Below are 15,961 nucleotides of genomic sequence, written 5' to 3'. Positions count from 1 at the left end.
CAGGTAAAAGTAACAGATCTAACCACTATGGCTAGAGATGGCACCTCAACAATTGTTCAGACACATCCAAATCACTTAACAAGTGTTGACAGTTTCCCAACAGTTCAGTCTCATTCCACACACATTATTCCTGGAACTAGTCTTGGCACATCATTTACTGATCTATCTAGTGTTACTGATATAATAATTGTAACGCCCACTGGCACCACAGCGAATCATGAAACTGGTGCTACTCAAACAGACACATCTACTGAGTCACTTTCTACAATTGGTCAACTTATTACAACGGATGTTTCTGTTGGCCCAACTTTTGGCACATCAGCAACTGAACAGATTAAAACATCCGAGGCAAAACAGTCGACCATCTCTTCTTCTAAACTTCCCACCAGACCACCCACTGAGCCAATATCTGGGATGTCCACTCAATCTTCAACAGTTCAATTTACACACCTCACAAATAAACCCACAACTTTACTGCCAATCACACAATCATCTAACCCACCAATTCAGCAACCTTCTACCGGTCCAACTAAACCCTCTACTAATCCACCAACTCTAGAGCCATTAAAATGTCAGAATGGTGGTACTTTTAATGGATTTAATTGTACGTGTCCTGTTGGGCTAAATGGAATGCTTTGCCAATATGTTGAACTTTATGTTGAGCCTGGTAAGTTGTACTGCCTTTTTAAGCTGTAATTTAACATGCAATTGCGTGTCTGTGAGATCTGAATATTTGCCTTATTTCACCTTTATTAAATGTATTTATTAATCTTTACAGTTACATTCAACAGATCAGTCTTGGTTAATGTGGTCATCAATGAGAAATATAATGACAAATATGATGATACAACATCAAGTTACTACAAGGATTTTGTTGGAAACTTCACCCACCAGGTGAGATACACGGCTACACTAAGTTTTTTTAAAATCAAAAGTACCCCATCATTTTACATTGGAAAGTACTGTACAGTGCATTGGTCTTGGTCCAGATCACAGTAATTTGTTATTGTCTAGAGAATCTTTGTAAACTTTAGTAGAGAGCTGAGAACAATGTGCCTTCAATTCTATAAGAAATTTCACTATTTAAAATAAATTTTACTATTTAAAAAGTTTTGTGAACTCAACTCTCAGTGGTTTATCTAGTCAGGATTTCACACCCTGACTATTAGATACTCAAAGAAACATATAAATCTTCTCTTTTTATGCAGGTTTAATGAGCATAAATATTACTATTTTGGTGTATAATAGTAAAATTACTGGTGACCTGTCCAGGATGTACCCCTGCCTTCCACCCAAAAGACAGCTGGGATAGGCTCCAGCAGATCCCCGTGACCCTGGTTAAGGAATAAGCGGGTATAGAAAATGGATGGATCGAATAGTAAAATTACAATTATACCAATTCAAAATGTCACTGTTTTTATTGCGGTATGTTTGTAGTGCCTTGGTGGTGCCTCAGGAATGCAGTGGTTTTAATCCTGCGCCAGGCTAAAAACAAATCTAACGTGCAATTCTCCTTTCTGCCTGTTTGTGGATGCACAAATATAATGTATAATATATAGATAATCTGTTACACCAGGTTTCCCTAATTTAGTCAAAGATCTATTAAACATAGAGCACAACACCATAAGTTACTGAAATAGTAAACCATGTACCAGTACCAGTACACCATGTAAAGTTTGCTAGAATTAAAACATCTTTGTGAATACTTATTTGATGAATCACACAGCTGCTGTAACAACTATATGTTGTCCATGTCCATGTTAATTTTATCAGCAAAAATATTGTCACTTGGGTTTCATTAAAACACAATATGATGACAGAAACTGACAGACAGTTCAAATGTCACAAAAGCAGCCAACAAAACAAAAGCAAACCAAAACCTAAAACACTGTAAGAGAGCAGAGCAGAGCATATAAACTGACAGGAACTACTGTGCTGTACAGTATTGCACTGTGTTTTAGTGAATCTGTATTTATGTTCTGTCACATTCCATCCTCTGTGTATGTTCTTTGGTCGTGTAGAGTAAACGTATTTATTAATATTAATAAATAAGGTACCATTGTAGGTGTCTATAGTCTATAATGTACTGATAACATTCTTTCTTTCTCATGGTAAATCTTAGTCAATTCCCCAAAATGAACAATTAAACAGAGGGGAGGGGGGAGGATGTTATCTTGGCGATTGTATTCCACCTAAAAAGGTGTGAATACCTTTTGACAACTGCATTGAAATGTGAATGGAAAGCTCCAGCATGGCTGGGGACACTTATGGACATAGTGTATTAAAAATTATAACCCTACCCATCCCTCCTTGAACCGCCATGTTACCGTGGTGTAGGGTTTGAGTGCCCAGATGATCCTAGGAGCTATGTTGTCAGGGACTACATGCCCCTAGTAGGGTCTCCCAAGGCAAACAGGTCCTAGGTGACAGGTCAGACTAAGAGCGGTTCAAGGTCCTCTTATGGATAAACGGAAAGTTCACCTTTTTAGACGCTGCCCGGCATGGCGGAGCCAGGGCCCCACCCAGGAACCAGGCCCACAGGGCTCACAGGTGAGCGCCTGGTGGACAGGCATGGGTCCAGACCGGGCAAAGCCTAAAAGGTGGTTTGGGGCTGTCCTCCTCTGGACCCACCACCCGCAGGAGGAGCCATAAGGTGTCACCACGGGTGGTGGTCGAAGGCAGGGCCCTTGACAACCCCGATCCCTGTATACTGAAACTGGCTTTAGGGACATGGAATATCACCTCGCTGGGGGGGAAGGAGCCTGAGCTTGTGCTGGAGGTTGAGCAGTACTTAATAGAGATAGTCAGGCTCACCTCCAAGCATAGCTTGGGCTCTGGATCCCAACTCCTTGGAGAGGGGCTGTACCCTCTTCTACTCTAGAGTTGTCCGTGGTAAGAGGCGGTGGGCAGGTGTGAGCTTGCTCATAGCACCCTAGCTCAGCTGCCATGTGTTGGAGTTTTTCCTGGGGAATGAGAGGGTCGTTTCACTGCGCCTTCAGGTCAGGGATAGTCTCTTACCGTTGTATTGGCCTATGGACGAAACAAAAGTACAGAGTACCCAGCCTTCTTGGCGTTCAAAGGAAGGGTGCTGGTAGGTACTCTAACTGGGGACGCTGTCATTCTGCTGGGGGACTTCAATGCTCACGTGGGTAACAACAGTAAACCTGGAGGGGCGTGATTGGGAGGATCTGAACCCGAGTGGTGTTTTGTTGTTGGACTTCTGTGCTAGTCACAGCTTGTTCATAACAAATACCATGTTCAAGCATAGGGGTGTTCATCAGTGCACCCTAGGCTGGAGATCGATGATCGACTTTGTGGTCGCATCATCTGACCTTCAGCCATATGTCTTGGACACTCGGGTGAAGAGAGGGTCTGAACTGTTAACTGATCACCACCTGGTGGTGAGATGGATCCACTGGTGGTGGAGAAAGCTAGGCAGACACGGCAGACCTAGACAAACTGTGAGGGTCTGCTGGGAACATCTGGCTGAACCCTCTGCCTAACTGCACCAGTGGACCAGCTGTTTCACCTCCCACCTGTAAATGGACTCATCACTATCCTGGATCAGACCAATGACTATGGTGTCATCCACATACTACTTTAGGAGCTTTAGGAGTACTTACCCCAGGCTTTGAAGAAATGAACAGTGGAGTCAAAGTTGGAGTTACAGGCCTGCAGTTATGTGCTAAATTGTCTCAGGGGTTTCTTTGCACAGCATGCATCTGGGGTCACGCCTTGTGTGGTAGACTGCTGTGCTGCCATGATTAGTGCCTCTGTGCTGTCTTTCAGTCCAGTTTTGTCCAGCCAGTGGTAGGATTTTTAGATATCAACTGTTTCTTCTATGTGCTGGTGATACATATCATGCAGAGGTTAAAGATAATGGTTCTTGTTCCTCCTTGTCCATCTCCACGGGTTTCTCCTGCCTGAGGTATTCAGTAAGCACAGAAATTCTTAACAAAATAGACTCAGAGGACGAACTTCAAAGTTTAAGTCAATTTTACTTGTACAAAGAGTAAACTGTCACAAAGCACAGAGTACAGACTGACGAGTCACTGGTTACGCACAGCGTAACCACTGCTTTTCATGGGATGAAAACCAGTTGCATTTGTTAAATCAGGGGAAGGAGATTGCATACTACCTGTCTGCTTTTTACAGCATGATTATACCATAATTTCTCTAGCAATTCTGCAACACAGCCAGCTCAGAACACTACATGGAGAAGGGATTTCACATTTAGAGAGCAGATAACTTTTTTTAACTATATATCTACACTCCCCTCCCTAAGGTCCTTTATCTGTCCAAGAGAATTATCACATGCAACTTCATATAATCCATGCAATTATCATTAAGACAATATGTATTTTGTCACTTTTTTCAGATGAAGACATATTACCTGGCAAGGAAGATACCAAACCTTAAAGAAGTAGTGGTAATTAGGGTTAGGTAACGTGCTTTTATGGAAACAAAAGATATTATGGAATTTATTTTATAGCCACAAATTAGTTTGACTTTGTACATCATTTTAATGCAGTATTTCTTAAGTTACCAAGCTTCTTTTTACCAAGATAGTTTCTCTGTTCTTTTTTCCACTAGTCGTGGTGACCCTTTGATCAGATCTTCAAATAACATTGTTGAAACGGTAAAGCAATTCAAATACCTCTCCAACTGCATACTGAGAGAAAATATAAAATTTAGTCACTAATTGCTTTATCTGTATTTCAGATAAGATTATGGGGTGAAACCATGGCTGTCTACAGTGTCCCACCAGGACCTGTGGGGTAAATGAAGACAACATAAAAGACTGTTTTTCTTATATGAATAAAATTATTTCAGGTTTCTAGAAACAGTATAATGAATATTGGTTTAGTAAAGCTGCACTGGCATTTGTATCATGGCAACAATACATGAACGGTAATGCAGTTATATATGTAGAAAATCAGATCCTTAATTCTCAGATATAAGCAGCTTTCCACTTGATGCGTTAGAGCTCTTGGTTACAAGATTATTCTAGTTATTTAGCATAAGTAACACTTATTTGTCCTGTTAGCACTTTTTTTCATTGGATTCTTATACCACTCAAACCTGAAAATGGCCCTCTGCTTTTGACAGATATTTTTGAGGTGATGTCACCCAATTTATTACTAATAAATTATTGCTACATAAAAATACAGCAGCTGGAAGTGTTATGAAAGAAACTATGACAAGCATTTTATTGTATAGACTACAAAATAACATAATGTTCAAAGTGAGTATACTGTTTTAGCAGAGAATTTTAATCTCTGTGGGTTTAACATTTATAAAATTCTTTCTGTCTCAGTGTCAGTGTCACACATGATGTAATTCTGGCAATTCCAAACAATGCCAGTGCTGGACAAATATATGAGGAAGATGTTAGAGAAATTAAAGAGGCTGCTGATGCCCTTCTCAGCTGCACAGAAGGTAAGACAGATTTTTTTATGTATACTGTATATTATATAGTGATCTAAACAGTAAAACATGAGATGAGACCATGATAGTAAGTAAAACATTAAATGAGGCCAGAATCATGGAACATTAAAATAAAAATAATCCTCAGTGAACATTTCCCATGGCAAAGAATACCTAAAGCCTTAATTCACAAAAACATTCCCTGTTGAGTGTGTGTCCTGAAAATCCTAATTCAGACCAACCACGAGATTCAGTCATGAAACAACAAGAGAAAGATGACCCCTTCTGTTTGAATTAACTTTTGGTTGCAACAACCATGTGAAGGTTCTGAGCTTCAAGTGGTCTGCCCTTTTAAACCTGAATTTGATCATCTCCATCTTTCCATAAGAGTGCATCTAGAGATTGAGTCATGGCAACTGGATTTCACTACTCATCCAAGTAGCTTCATCAGTCAGACTGTAGTGAAATGTTTCGACCTAAAAACTAAAAGTCCAGTTGCCATGACTCACCCTTTAGATAACTTGACTTGGACAACTAAGAATCTTCACAGAGATAAGAGTGCATTTTTCCTGTACTTCAGAAATGTTCATTGGTCCAGGCATTGTCATGTATCCACATACTTATTTGAAATATGTTTTGGGCCAAATGGTATTTTTTTGATGGATGGATAAAATATCCCAAATTTTGATTGAGTTGTATTGAGTATTTGACAGTGTAGAAATGGTTGATGTGTTCATAACAACAATATGACTATTCCTGATACTCAGGAATTCCTACTCAATTGTGACATAATTGAGTAGGAATTCAGACAAAAGCAGTGTCATCAAGTCATTACAAAGTTGGACAAACATTTACAATAAAAGTAGGTGGGTGTGTTATGTGTGAGTCAGGAATGTTTTTGTGTGTATGGAAACGATTTTTGGGTTTGAACCCACAGAATTGGAAACGACAGTAACAAAATGTAATAAGAAGTGTACCATGGCCAAGATCTAACAGAGCATTAGCATGTCTGAGCTACAATGATCGGGTCATTTGTGACACATTAGCAAGGTACATGTTTATCCTTCCCTTTTCTCTCTTCTCCCCTCTTTCCCCCTGCTATTGTATCCTTACAAAGTGGTCAACAGAGCAAGTGCTAAGAAAGATCATAAAAGGTAGGAAAACGGGCATAATAAAGAACAGGGCAGTATTTGGGGACTTCGGTGAAAAGCAAAACAAACACTGTCAGGATCCTGCCATGGACTTCCTGTTATGGACTTTTAGTTTGAAGGATCAGACAGGATCCACTTTTTCTATTCGTTTCACCTTGTTTTGATTTTGATTTGTTTCACCTGTGTCTTGTTTTCTCCCTCTTAGTTAAATACCCCTTTGTCTCCCTCAGTCCTTGCCAGGTTGTTTGTCGATTGTCATTTGTGGTTTCGTTCCCGTCATAGACACTGGATATTCAAGATGGCGCCGCTGTATTTGGCTCGCCGTCAACGTCTGCTGAGTTTGTTTACATTAGTGATGGGCAAGTGAAAGCCTCATGAAGCACACAATTGTGCCGAAAAAGATTCAAAGCTTCAAGACTTCAGTGACGGTGACATCTGGTGGACAACTGAAGCCATAGCAACCTCTAAAGAGCACGACTGAAGCACTGGCACTGTTTCAATCCCATGACAGCAATAAAAGTTCAGACCTCTTGAAATCAAAATGATCCCAAACTTTAGAATGTCGCTTATTGGTGGGACTCGCCGTGAAACTTGCCAAAATACTCTCACTCTCACTCTCCAAATCCTGAAGCAGAATGATGCGTGTTATATAGCTGGTATGGCACCAAACCACTCAAATTTGTCAATCCCGTCAAGCTGTCATTGCCTCAGAATGCATTGAAACGCCATGAGCCAATGACACACACTGAAAGACTATGAGCCAATGAAAAGCTTTGAAACATTTTGAAGCAATGAAGCGCGAAGCGAAACAGTGATGACATTCGAAGCCTCGAACGTCATCAATCACGTGACACTGGTATTTTGATTCAAGCCTCGACACAGTGTTTCGAATCACTCCACTTCAGGAAGAGTGACACAAGCTCCGAAGCCTCGGTATCATTTGCCCATCTCTAGTTTACATGTCTCTTGGTTTTACTGTTTGTACTTGAGAATGTCACATCATTGTTGGTTTATGATCGTCTGACGCTGCTAAAGATCTGGGATTCTGTTGATAACTGGCCCGTCCAAACAAACAGTGGGCATTCAAATACGCCACCACCTCTCTTGGCGTCTGTGCCACTACATCTGTGGCATCCTGTTTGCCCGTTGCCTCGCCACAAGAGAGTCAGAAGAAGACGCGGGATGAGAGGCAGCATCCACATCAAATTCAGAGCCTACCTGGCTTCCTCTGGTGTGGATTATCCTGATGTTGTTCGGAGTGATTCGCCGGTGGATCGTGGTGTTTTCGACCTTCGGCGCTCATTGGATTATTGCTACCAGTGGCTTCGTCCTGTCGGCCTAGGCGCCGGGTCTCCGTTTCCGCATCCGCGTCGTCGGCCTGTAAGGATCCAGGGCCAGGGCTGCACTCTGGGAAATCTTCTCCCGCTGCAACGAGCTGTGTTCAACCAGTGAAAATGGATGCGCACAGCGCTGCTCAACGCCCGGTCACTCTCAAACAAGACTTTTATCTTGAACGATTTTATTTGTTCTCATGATCTGGATTTTTTATTTTTGACTGAGACCTGGCAAAAACCAGGTGATAATAACGCCTTTTCGGAGCTCCTCCCTCCCGGCTATTCCTACCTCAGCACACCGCAGCTTTCTGGTCGTGGGGGTGGGCTGGCTACTGTTCACAAGGACATTCATAACTGTCGACCATTCTCCACGAACTGCTATAGTAGTTTTGAAATACTGCTTGCTTGATCGTTCTCCTTCTATCTTGGTTGCTCTTGTCTATCGCCCCCCAAAGTTTAATAAGGCTTTTATACAGGAATTCTCAGAATTCCTAGCTGAAAATGTTCCAAAATATGACAATATCCTAATTTGTGGCGACTTTAACATCCATGTATGCTGCCCATCCACTCAACCTGCTTGTGAGTTTCTCAGTCTTCTAAACTCATTTGATTATTGCAATCAGTTTCTAGCCCCACACACCAACTAGGGCATACTTTGGACCTTTTTATATCCTATGGTCTCACCGTGTATCTCACAAAATATTTCAAACCTGCATCTCAGATGCATCTTATTTGACTTTTTAGCTCCACCCCGGGATTCTAGACCTATCACTCCAGTGCTTCATCGCCGCATTATTACTCCCTGCACTGTTGGCCAATTTTCCACTGCTTTTATGAAAACTGATTTATACAATCGGTCTGAGGTTGCGCTCCTTTGCTGCCCAGACAATTTAATTTCTTCATTTTATACTGCCTGTTTAGACATTCTCAACACAATTGCACCTTTAGGAGGAAATCTGCAAAAACTAAATCGGAACCCTGGCTAAACGAGGCCACCCATGAAATTAGACGGTGCTGTAGACAGGCCGAATGCAGGAACAGAAAAGACAAGCTTCAGGTGTCACTGCAGATACTAAGAGAGAGCCTAGATAGTTATCAAAAAACAGTTCATGAAGCGAAAAGACAATATCTGGCAAATATTATCTCCACCAGCTCCAATAATCCCAGCGTCCTTTTTGCCACAATACGGTCAGCAATTGATCCACCTAGAAATGTTTTAAATAATGTCTCTGAGGATACTTGTGAGAAGTTCCTCCATTATTTTGTGGATAAAATAGCTTCAATTAGACCAATCAATAACAGCAGCAATCAGGGTGCTAATTCTCATGCATCTCCAACGCCCCCGGCTGTTTTAGAAGTGTTTGAGCCAGTTTCGCTGTCTCTTCTCTCTGAGGTGTTTCAGCAGTTGAGACCCACAAACTGCCCCCTGGACATTATTCCATCAAAGGTGCTCAAACAGACTTTTGACACTGTCGGGTCTTGTCTGCTTGTGCTTATGAACTGTTGTCTCCATGTGGGTTCTGTCCCGGAGGTATTTAAGCATGCTGTGGTCAGGCCACTGCTGAAAAAACCTAACCTGGACCCTGCAGTTTTATCCAATTTTAGACCAGTTTCTCATTTACCTTTTTTATTGAAGGTTTTAGAAAAACTTGTTTTTATTCAGTTGCAGTCTTTTTTAGAAAATAACACTATTTTAGAAAAATTTCAGTCGGGTTTTAGATCACGCCACAGCACAGAATCGGCTCTTTTAAAAGTGCACAATGACATTCTTTTAGCCTTGGATGCCAAAAAGCCTGTGCTGTGGGTGATGTTTGATCTCACAGCAGCTTTTGACACTGTGGACCATTCAGTGCTCCTTTCTCGACTAGAACAACACGTTGGCCTCCGTGGAACAGTTCTGCAGTGGTTCCGCTCCTACTTAACCGATAGGACTTTTACTGTGATGATTAATGCCCACTCCTCCCCACCAGCCCCTTTGTCTTCAGGGGTGCCACAGGGGTCCATTCTGGGGCCACTGTTATTTTCTCTGTACATGCTGCCGCTTGGTTTTATTATTATATTATTTATTATTATTTATAACATCATCTCTCATTCCACCTTTATGCAGATGACCTCCAGGTCTATCTGCCTGTGGTACACAACGACAGATCTGCACTGGACTCTTTATTTACAGTGTAAACAAACATGCTGTCCATTTCTTCTGATCCTCCTTGAGATGGTTCTGCTCCTTCATTGGAGTCCAGCTGTGTTTAATTAAACTGATTGGACTTGATTAGGAAAGGCACACACCTGTCTATATAAGACCTTACAGCTCACAGTGCATGTCAGAGCAAATGAGAATCATGAGGTCGAAGGAACTGCCCAAGGAGCTCCGAGACAGAACTGTGGCAAGGCACAGATCTGGCCAAGGTTACAAAAGAATTTCTGCAGCACTCAAGGTTCCTAAGAGCACAGTGGCCTCCATAATCCTCAAATGGAAAAAGTTTGGGACGACCAGAACTCTTCCTAGACCTGGCCCTCCAGCCAAACTGAGCAATCGTGAGAGAAGAGCCTTGGTGAGAGAGGTAAACAAGAACCCAAAGATCACTGTGGCTGAGCTCCAGAGATGCAGTAGGGAGATGGGAGAAAGTTCCACAAAGTCAAGTATCACTGCAGCCCTCCACCAGTCGGGGCTTTATGGCAGAGGGGCCCGACGGAAGCCTCTCCTCAGTGCAAGACACATGAAAGCCTGCATAGAGTTTGCCAAAAAACACATGAAGGACTCCCAGACCATGAGAAATAAGATTCTCTGGTCTGATGAGACCAAGATTGAACTTTTTGGCGTTAATTCTAAGCGGTATGTGTGGAGAAAACCAGGCACTGCTCATCACCTGCCCAATACAATCCCTACAGTGAAACATGGTGGTGGGAGCATCATGTTGTGGGGGTGTTTTTCAACTGCAGCGACAGGATGACTGGTTGCAATTGAAGGAAAGATGAATGCGGCCAAGTACAGAGATATCCTGGAAGAAAACCTCTTCCAAGAGTGCTCAGGACCTCAGACTGGGCCGAAGGTTCACCTTTCAACAGGACAATGACCCTAAGCACACAGCTAAAATAACAAAGGAGTGGCTTCGGAACAACTCTGTGACCGTTCTTGACTGGCCCAGCCAGAGCCCTGACCTAAACCCAATTGAGCATCTCTGGAGAGACGTGAAAATGGCTGTCCACCAACGTTCACCATCCAACCTGACAGAACTGGAGAGGATCTGCAAGGAAGAATGGCAGAGGATCCCCAAATCCAGGTGTGAAAAACTTGTTGCATCATTCCCAAGACGACTCATGGCTGTACTAGCTCAAAAGGGTGCTTCAGCTCAATACTGAGCACAATACTTATGACCATGTGATATTTCAATTTTTCTTTTTTAATAAATTTGCAAAAATTTCTACATTTCTGTTTTTTTCTGTCAAGATGGGGTGCTGAGTGTACATTAATGAGAAATAAAATGAACTTTTTTGATTTTGGCAAATGGCTGCAATGACACAAAGAGTGAAAAATTTAAAGGGGTCTGAATACTTTCCGTACCCACTGTATATTTCAGCATCTGTGTGTGCAATTGAGCGGCTTGGGATGCTGTGGAAGAGACTGGTGGGCATTATCACAGATGGAGCACCGCCCATGACTGGCAGGAAAAAACAGACTGGTAGTAGTTAGAGGAGGAAAAAGCAGATCCAGCTATTTTTTTGCACTGCATTATACATTAACACAGCAGCACTGTGCAGCAAATGCTTCAAATTTGATGTCTGTCATCTTGAAATGTGTAAATTATACCAGGTCCAGAGGTTTACAACACCGCCAGTTTTGGGCTTTTTTGGAAGAAATCAAGGCATCATAGAGTGATGTGCTGTTCCTTACTGAGGTGCTCTGGCTAAGCAGGGAAAACATGTTGAAGAGAATTAAGAGCTGAAGTGAAGAGATTCATGGAAAATGGCGGACTGAATCCATTCCAAAATGGATAATGGTTTTGGCATTCCTTGTGGACATAACACAGGAACTAAACATTCTGAACCTAAGGCTGCAGGGCCCTGGTCAGCTTATTGCAATAGCCTATGAGAGTGTGAAAGTCTTCTCCACAAAACTGAGACTGTGAAAAACTGTCTGCAGAAAACCTCTGTCATTTTGCTGCATGCAGATCTTTGGTAGAAGAGGGCACAGCTTTAAGTGGTGATGAAATATGTTTCTGCTATTGAAAACCTGCAGCGAAAGTTTGATGAGTGATTTGCTGACTTTAAACTGCACCGTGACACAGAATCCCCTCGTGGTGAAACGGGGTCTGGAGGTGCAGTAGCATTGACCAGCCCAGCCGATCTACCAGGATAGAATTCAGAGTCCAGAGACAGTGGCATCGGCAGATCCAGCAACTCACTGGAGTGAAGACCAGGCTCTGGAGATGGGATCTCCAGGGGAAAGTTGCCATCGGCACTCTGGGACCCGGGGAGCTGAGGTGACGCCTCAGCTAAGACGCCCTCGTCGACACGCTGAGGTCTGGGGAACAGGAACACAACCTCAGCAGTGACACCCATGTCGGTGTGCCGAGGCCCGTGAAGCAGGAAGGACAGCCTCAGTGGTGACACCCATGTCAGAGTGCTGAGGTCCGGGTAGCAGGAATGCAGCCTCAGCAGTGACATCCTCGTCGTAGCGCTGAGGTCCGGGAAACAGGAACATGGCCTCAGCTGTGACGTCCTCATCGGTCCGCTGAGGTTCAGGAGACCTAATAAGGTCTCAGCGGTAAAGATCTTGTTGGCCCACTGAGGTTCAGCAAAGGCGATGGGATCAGCAATGGGCGATGGGATCAGCTGATCACTGAGGTCCATGCAACTGGAGCACAGCCTCAGCTGGGACAGCAGTCATCACTGGGGCAGACAGATGAGTAATGAGCCAAGCTAGCTCCTAGCTCAACAGACACACAGTGAAATGTAGCTTCCCGGAATAAAGAAGCAGCTACCATCAGTTACCACTTTAGGTTTAGAACAATAGAACACAGGCTACTGTTGGCTGCAGCCTAAAAAAAAAACATGGACTGATTCTCTTACCTTATACAGTGACTTGCAAAAGTCACATTCCCATAAAATCACATTTATGAAAACCATTATCAGTGGCAAACGCAGAGTAACATAAAACAGTAGGTACAGTGGGTACGGAAAGTATTCAGACCCCTTTAAATTTTTCACTCTTTGTGTCATTGCAGCCATTGTCCAAAATCAAAAAAGTTCATTTTATTTCTCATTAATGTTCACTCAGCACCCCATCTTGACAGAAAAAAAACAGAAACGTAGAAATTTTTGCAAATTTATTAAAAAAGAAAAACTGAAATATCACATGGTCATAAGTATTCAGACCCTGTGCTCAGTATTGAGTAGAAGCACCCTTTTGAGCTAGTACAGCCATGAGTCTTCTTGGGAATGATGCAACAAGTTTTTCACACCTGGATTTGGGGATCCTCTGCCATTCTTCCTTGCAGATCCTCTCCAGTTCTGTCAGGTTGGATGGTGAACGTTGGTGGACAGCCATTTTCAGGTCTCTCCAGAGATGCTCAATTGGGTTTAGGTCAGGGCTCTGGCTGGACCAGTCAAGAACGGTCACAGAGTTGTTCCGAAGCCACTCCTTTGTTATTTTAGCTGTGTGCTTAGGGTCATTGTCCTGTTGAAAGGTGAACCTTCGGCCCAGTCTGAGGTCCTGAGCACCAGGATATCTCTGTACTTGGCCGCATTCATCTTTCCTTCAATTGCAACCAGTTGTCCTGTCCCTGCAGCTGAAAAACACCCCCACAACATGATGCTCCCACCACCATGTTTCACTGTAGGGATTGTATTGGGCAGGGGATGAGCAGTGCCTGGTTTTCTCCACACATACCGCTTAGAATTAACGCCAAAAAGTTCAATCTTGGTCTCATCAGACCAGAGAATCTTATTTCTCATGGTCTGGGAGTCCTTCATGTGTTTTTTGGCAAACTCTATGCAGGCTTTCATGTGTCTTGCACTGAGGAGAGGCTTCCGTCGGGCCACTCTGCCATAATGCCCCGACTGGTGGAGGGCTGCAGTGATAGTTGACTTTGTGGAACTTTCTCCCATCTCCCTACTGCATCTCTGGAGCTCAGCCACAGTGATCTTTGGGTTCTTCTTTACCTCTCTCACCAAGGCTCTTCTCCCACGATTGCTCAGTTTGGCTGGACGGCCAGGTCTAGGAAGAGTTCTGGTCGTCCCAAACTTTTTCCATTTGAGGATTATGGAGGCCACTGTGCTCTTAGGAACCTTGAGTGCTGCAGAAATTCTTTTGTAACCTTGGCCAGATCTGTGCCTTGCCACAATTCTGTCTCTGAGCTCCTTGGGCAGTTCCTTCGACCTCATGATTCTCATTTGCTCTGACATGCACTGTGAGCTGTAAGGTCTTATATAGACAGGTGTGTGCCTTTCCTAATCAAGTCCAATCAGTTTAATTAAACACAGCTGGACTCCAATGAAGGAGCAGAACCATCTCAAGGAGGATCAGAAGAAATGGACAGCATGTGAGTTAAATATGAGTGTCACTGCAAAGGGTCTGAATACTTATGACCATGTGATATTTCAGTTTTTCTTTTTTAATAAATTTGCAAAAATTTCTACGTTTCTGTTTTTTTTCTGTCAAGATGGGGTGCTGAGTGTACATTAATGAGAAATAAAATGAACTTTTTTGATTTTGGACAATGGCTGCAATGACACAAAGAGTGAAAAATTTAAAGGGGTCTGAATACTTTCCGTACCCACTGTACACTCTGCAGATGCCCACTTAGTACCTTCGCCATGACTAAGTCAATGGGCTAATAACACTGCAGAGTTCAGTCATAACATCGCCATACTTGTTTATATTCCACTAGGAGTAACAGCTAATTTTTCCGCTGATGTAATTGATTTCAATTCAGTTTCAATTTATTTTATTTCTATAGCACCAGATCACAATACAGTCATCGCAAGGCACTTTACAAAAAACAAAAACCCAACCAGTCCCTTATGAGCAAGCACAATGCGACAGTGGAGAGGAATGGACAAAAAAAAGAGTACAGGTAAAATATTAAAGCCGTCGGTTGCAAAAACCGGCTCCAAAACCAGGAGGCAGCATAAAGCACAAGGATACAAGCCTCCTGGGCAGGTGTAATAAGCTGGTTCAGTGATTGGAACACGGCTGGACTCACTGGAGACTGTGGTGGAGAGATGCAAACAGAAAAAGGTACAGGCCATCCTGGAAAACACAGATCATCCCCTTCACAATAAGAGAGAGAGAATGGCAAAAATCATTATAATGCTTCATTATCAAACATGAATGTTAACTTGTACCAAACCCTCTAATAGCTATTCAGCAGTTTCTCTACAGAGTTGGAAACTTTTACCAGGTAGTGTTAGATCTGTTAGAAGCTCAACAAGGTCGTTTGGATTCATCCTCAAGGGAACATAAATGTCTGCAGTACTAATTTTCATGGCAATCCATCCAGTAGTTACTTTTAAGTCTGGAAATAAATTGCATCCCCAGATCTGTGAATACAGCATAATGTATATATTGTACTTAATATGACTTATAATATGATCTTATCTCATCTTACTTTCAGAATGCCCTAATTTCAACATCACAGCTCTGCCCACCGTGAATACAATGGAACCTGATTTGGGATGTCAGTACAATTTCCTTAAAAGGCACATTTTATTTATTCAGGCTCAGATGAGGTGCATTTTTGCATGCCTGTAATTTTACTAATATACATTGATGAGCTGTGTTGAGATTATCAGTATTATCGGTGATTTGAGACATATTTAAAGGGCACCTGACAGTCCTACAGTGGCACTATAATGACAATTTCATCTTAAAAGTATTTTGAAACACTCACTGGAGTTTTTTACTCGTCTTGCCAACATTATTATAACAATAAACACATTTAATACATTATAGCTTAAAAGTCTCCTACCTATTGCCATTTGTTAGACCAGTAGTTGAATAAACCCTTTTTGTATATTTATAACACAATTGGACTTAACAACATG

General features: G+C 42.5%; 1 protein-coding gene across 1 annotated transcript; it reads left to right on the top strand.

Annotated features, from left to right (window-relative positions):
• Positions 1-314: 314 nt before the first annotated feature.
• Positions 315-15,910, top strand: LOC113144951 (mucin-17-like). The gene is made up of 8 exons (XM_026331287.1): positions 315-667; positions 779-894; positions 4,379-4,443; positions 4,594-4,639; positions 4,723-4,778; positions 5,318-5,439; positions 15,532-15,594; positions 15,903-15,910. Exons 1-8 carry the CDS (start codon positions 415-417, stop codon positions 15,908-15,910), a joined length of 729 nt encoding a protein of 242 aa, XP_026187072.1. The 5' UTR covers positions 315-414.
• Positions 15,911-15,961: the final 51 nt, after the last annotated feature.

This window comes from Mastacembelus armatus, chromosome 18, assembly GCF_900324485.2.
Source record: "Mastacembelus armatus chromosome 18, fMasArm1.2, whole genome shotgun sequence".
NCBI classification, from domain to species: domain Eukaryota; kingdom Metazoa; phylum Chordata; class Actinopteri; order Synbranchiformes; family Mastacembelidae; genus Mastacembelus; species Mastacembelus armatus.
The sequence above is the reverse complement of the archived record's forward strand: the minus strand, read 5'-3'. Positions and strand labels throughout refer to the sequence as shown.

Bases quoted from the DNA above. Each gene is read 5' to 3' on its own strand.
- LOC113144951 (XM_026331287.1), top strand. From the start codon at position 415: ATGTCCACTCAATCTTCAACAGTTCAATTTACACACCTCACAAATAAA. The intron at 668-778 runs GTAAGTTGTACT...TAATCTTTACAG, and splicing joins TGAACTTTATGTTGAGCCTG to TTACATTCAACAGATCAGTC. The intron at 4,640-4,722 runs GTAAAGCAATTC...TCTGTATTTCAG, and splicing joins CAAATAACATTGTTGAAACG to ATAAGATTATGGGGTGAAAC.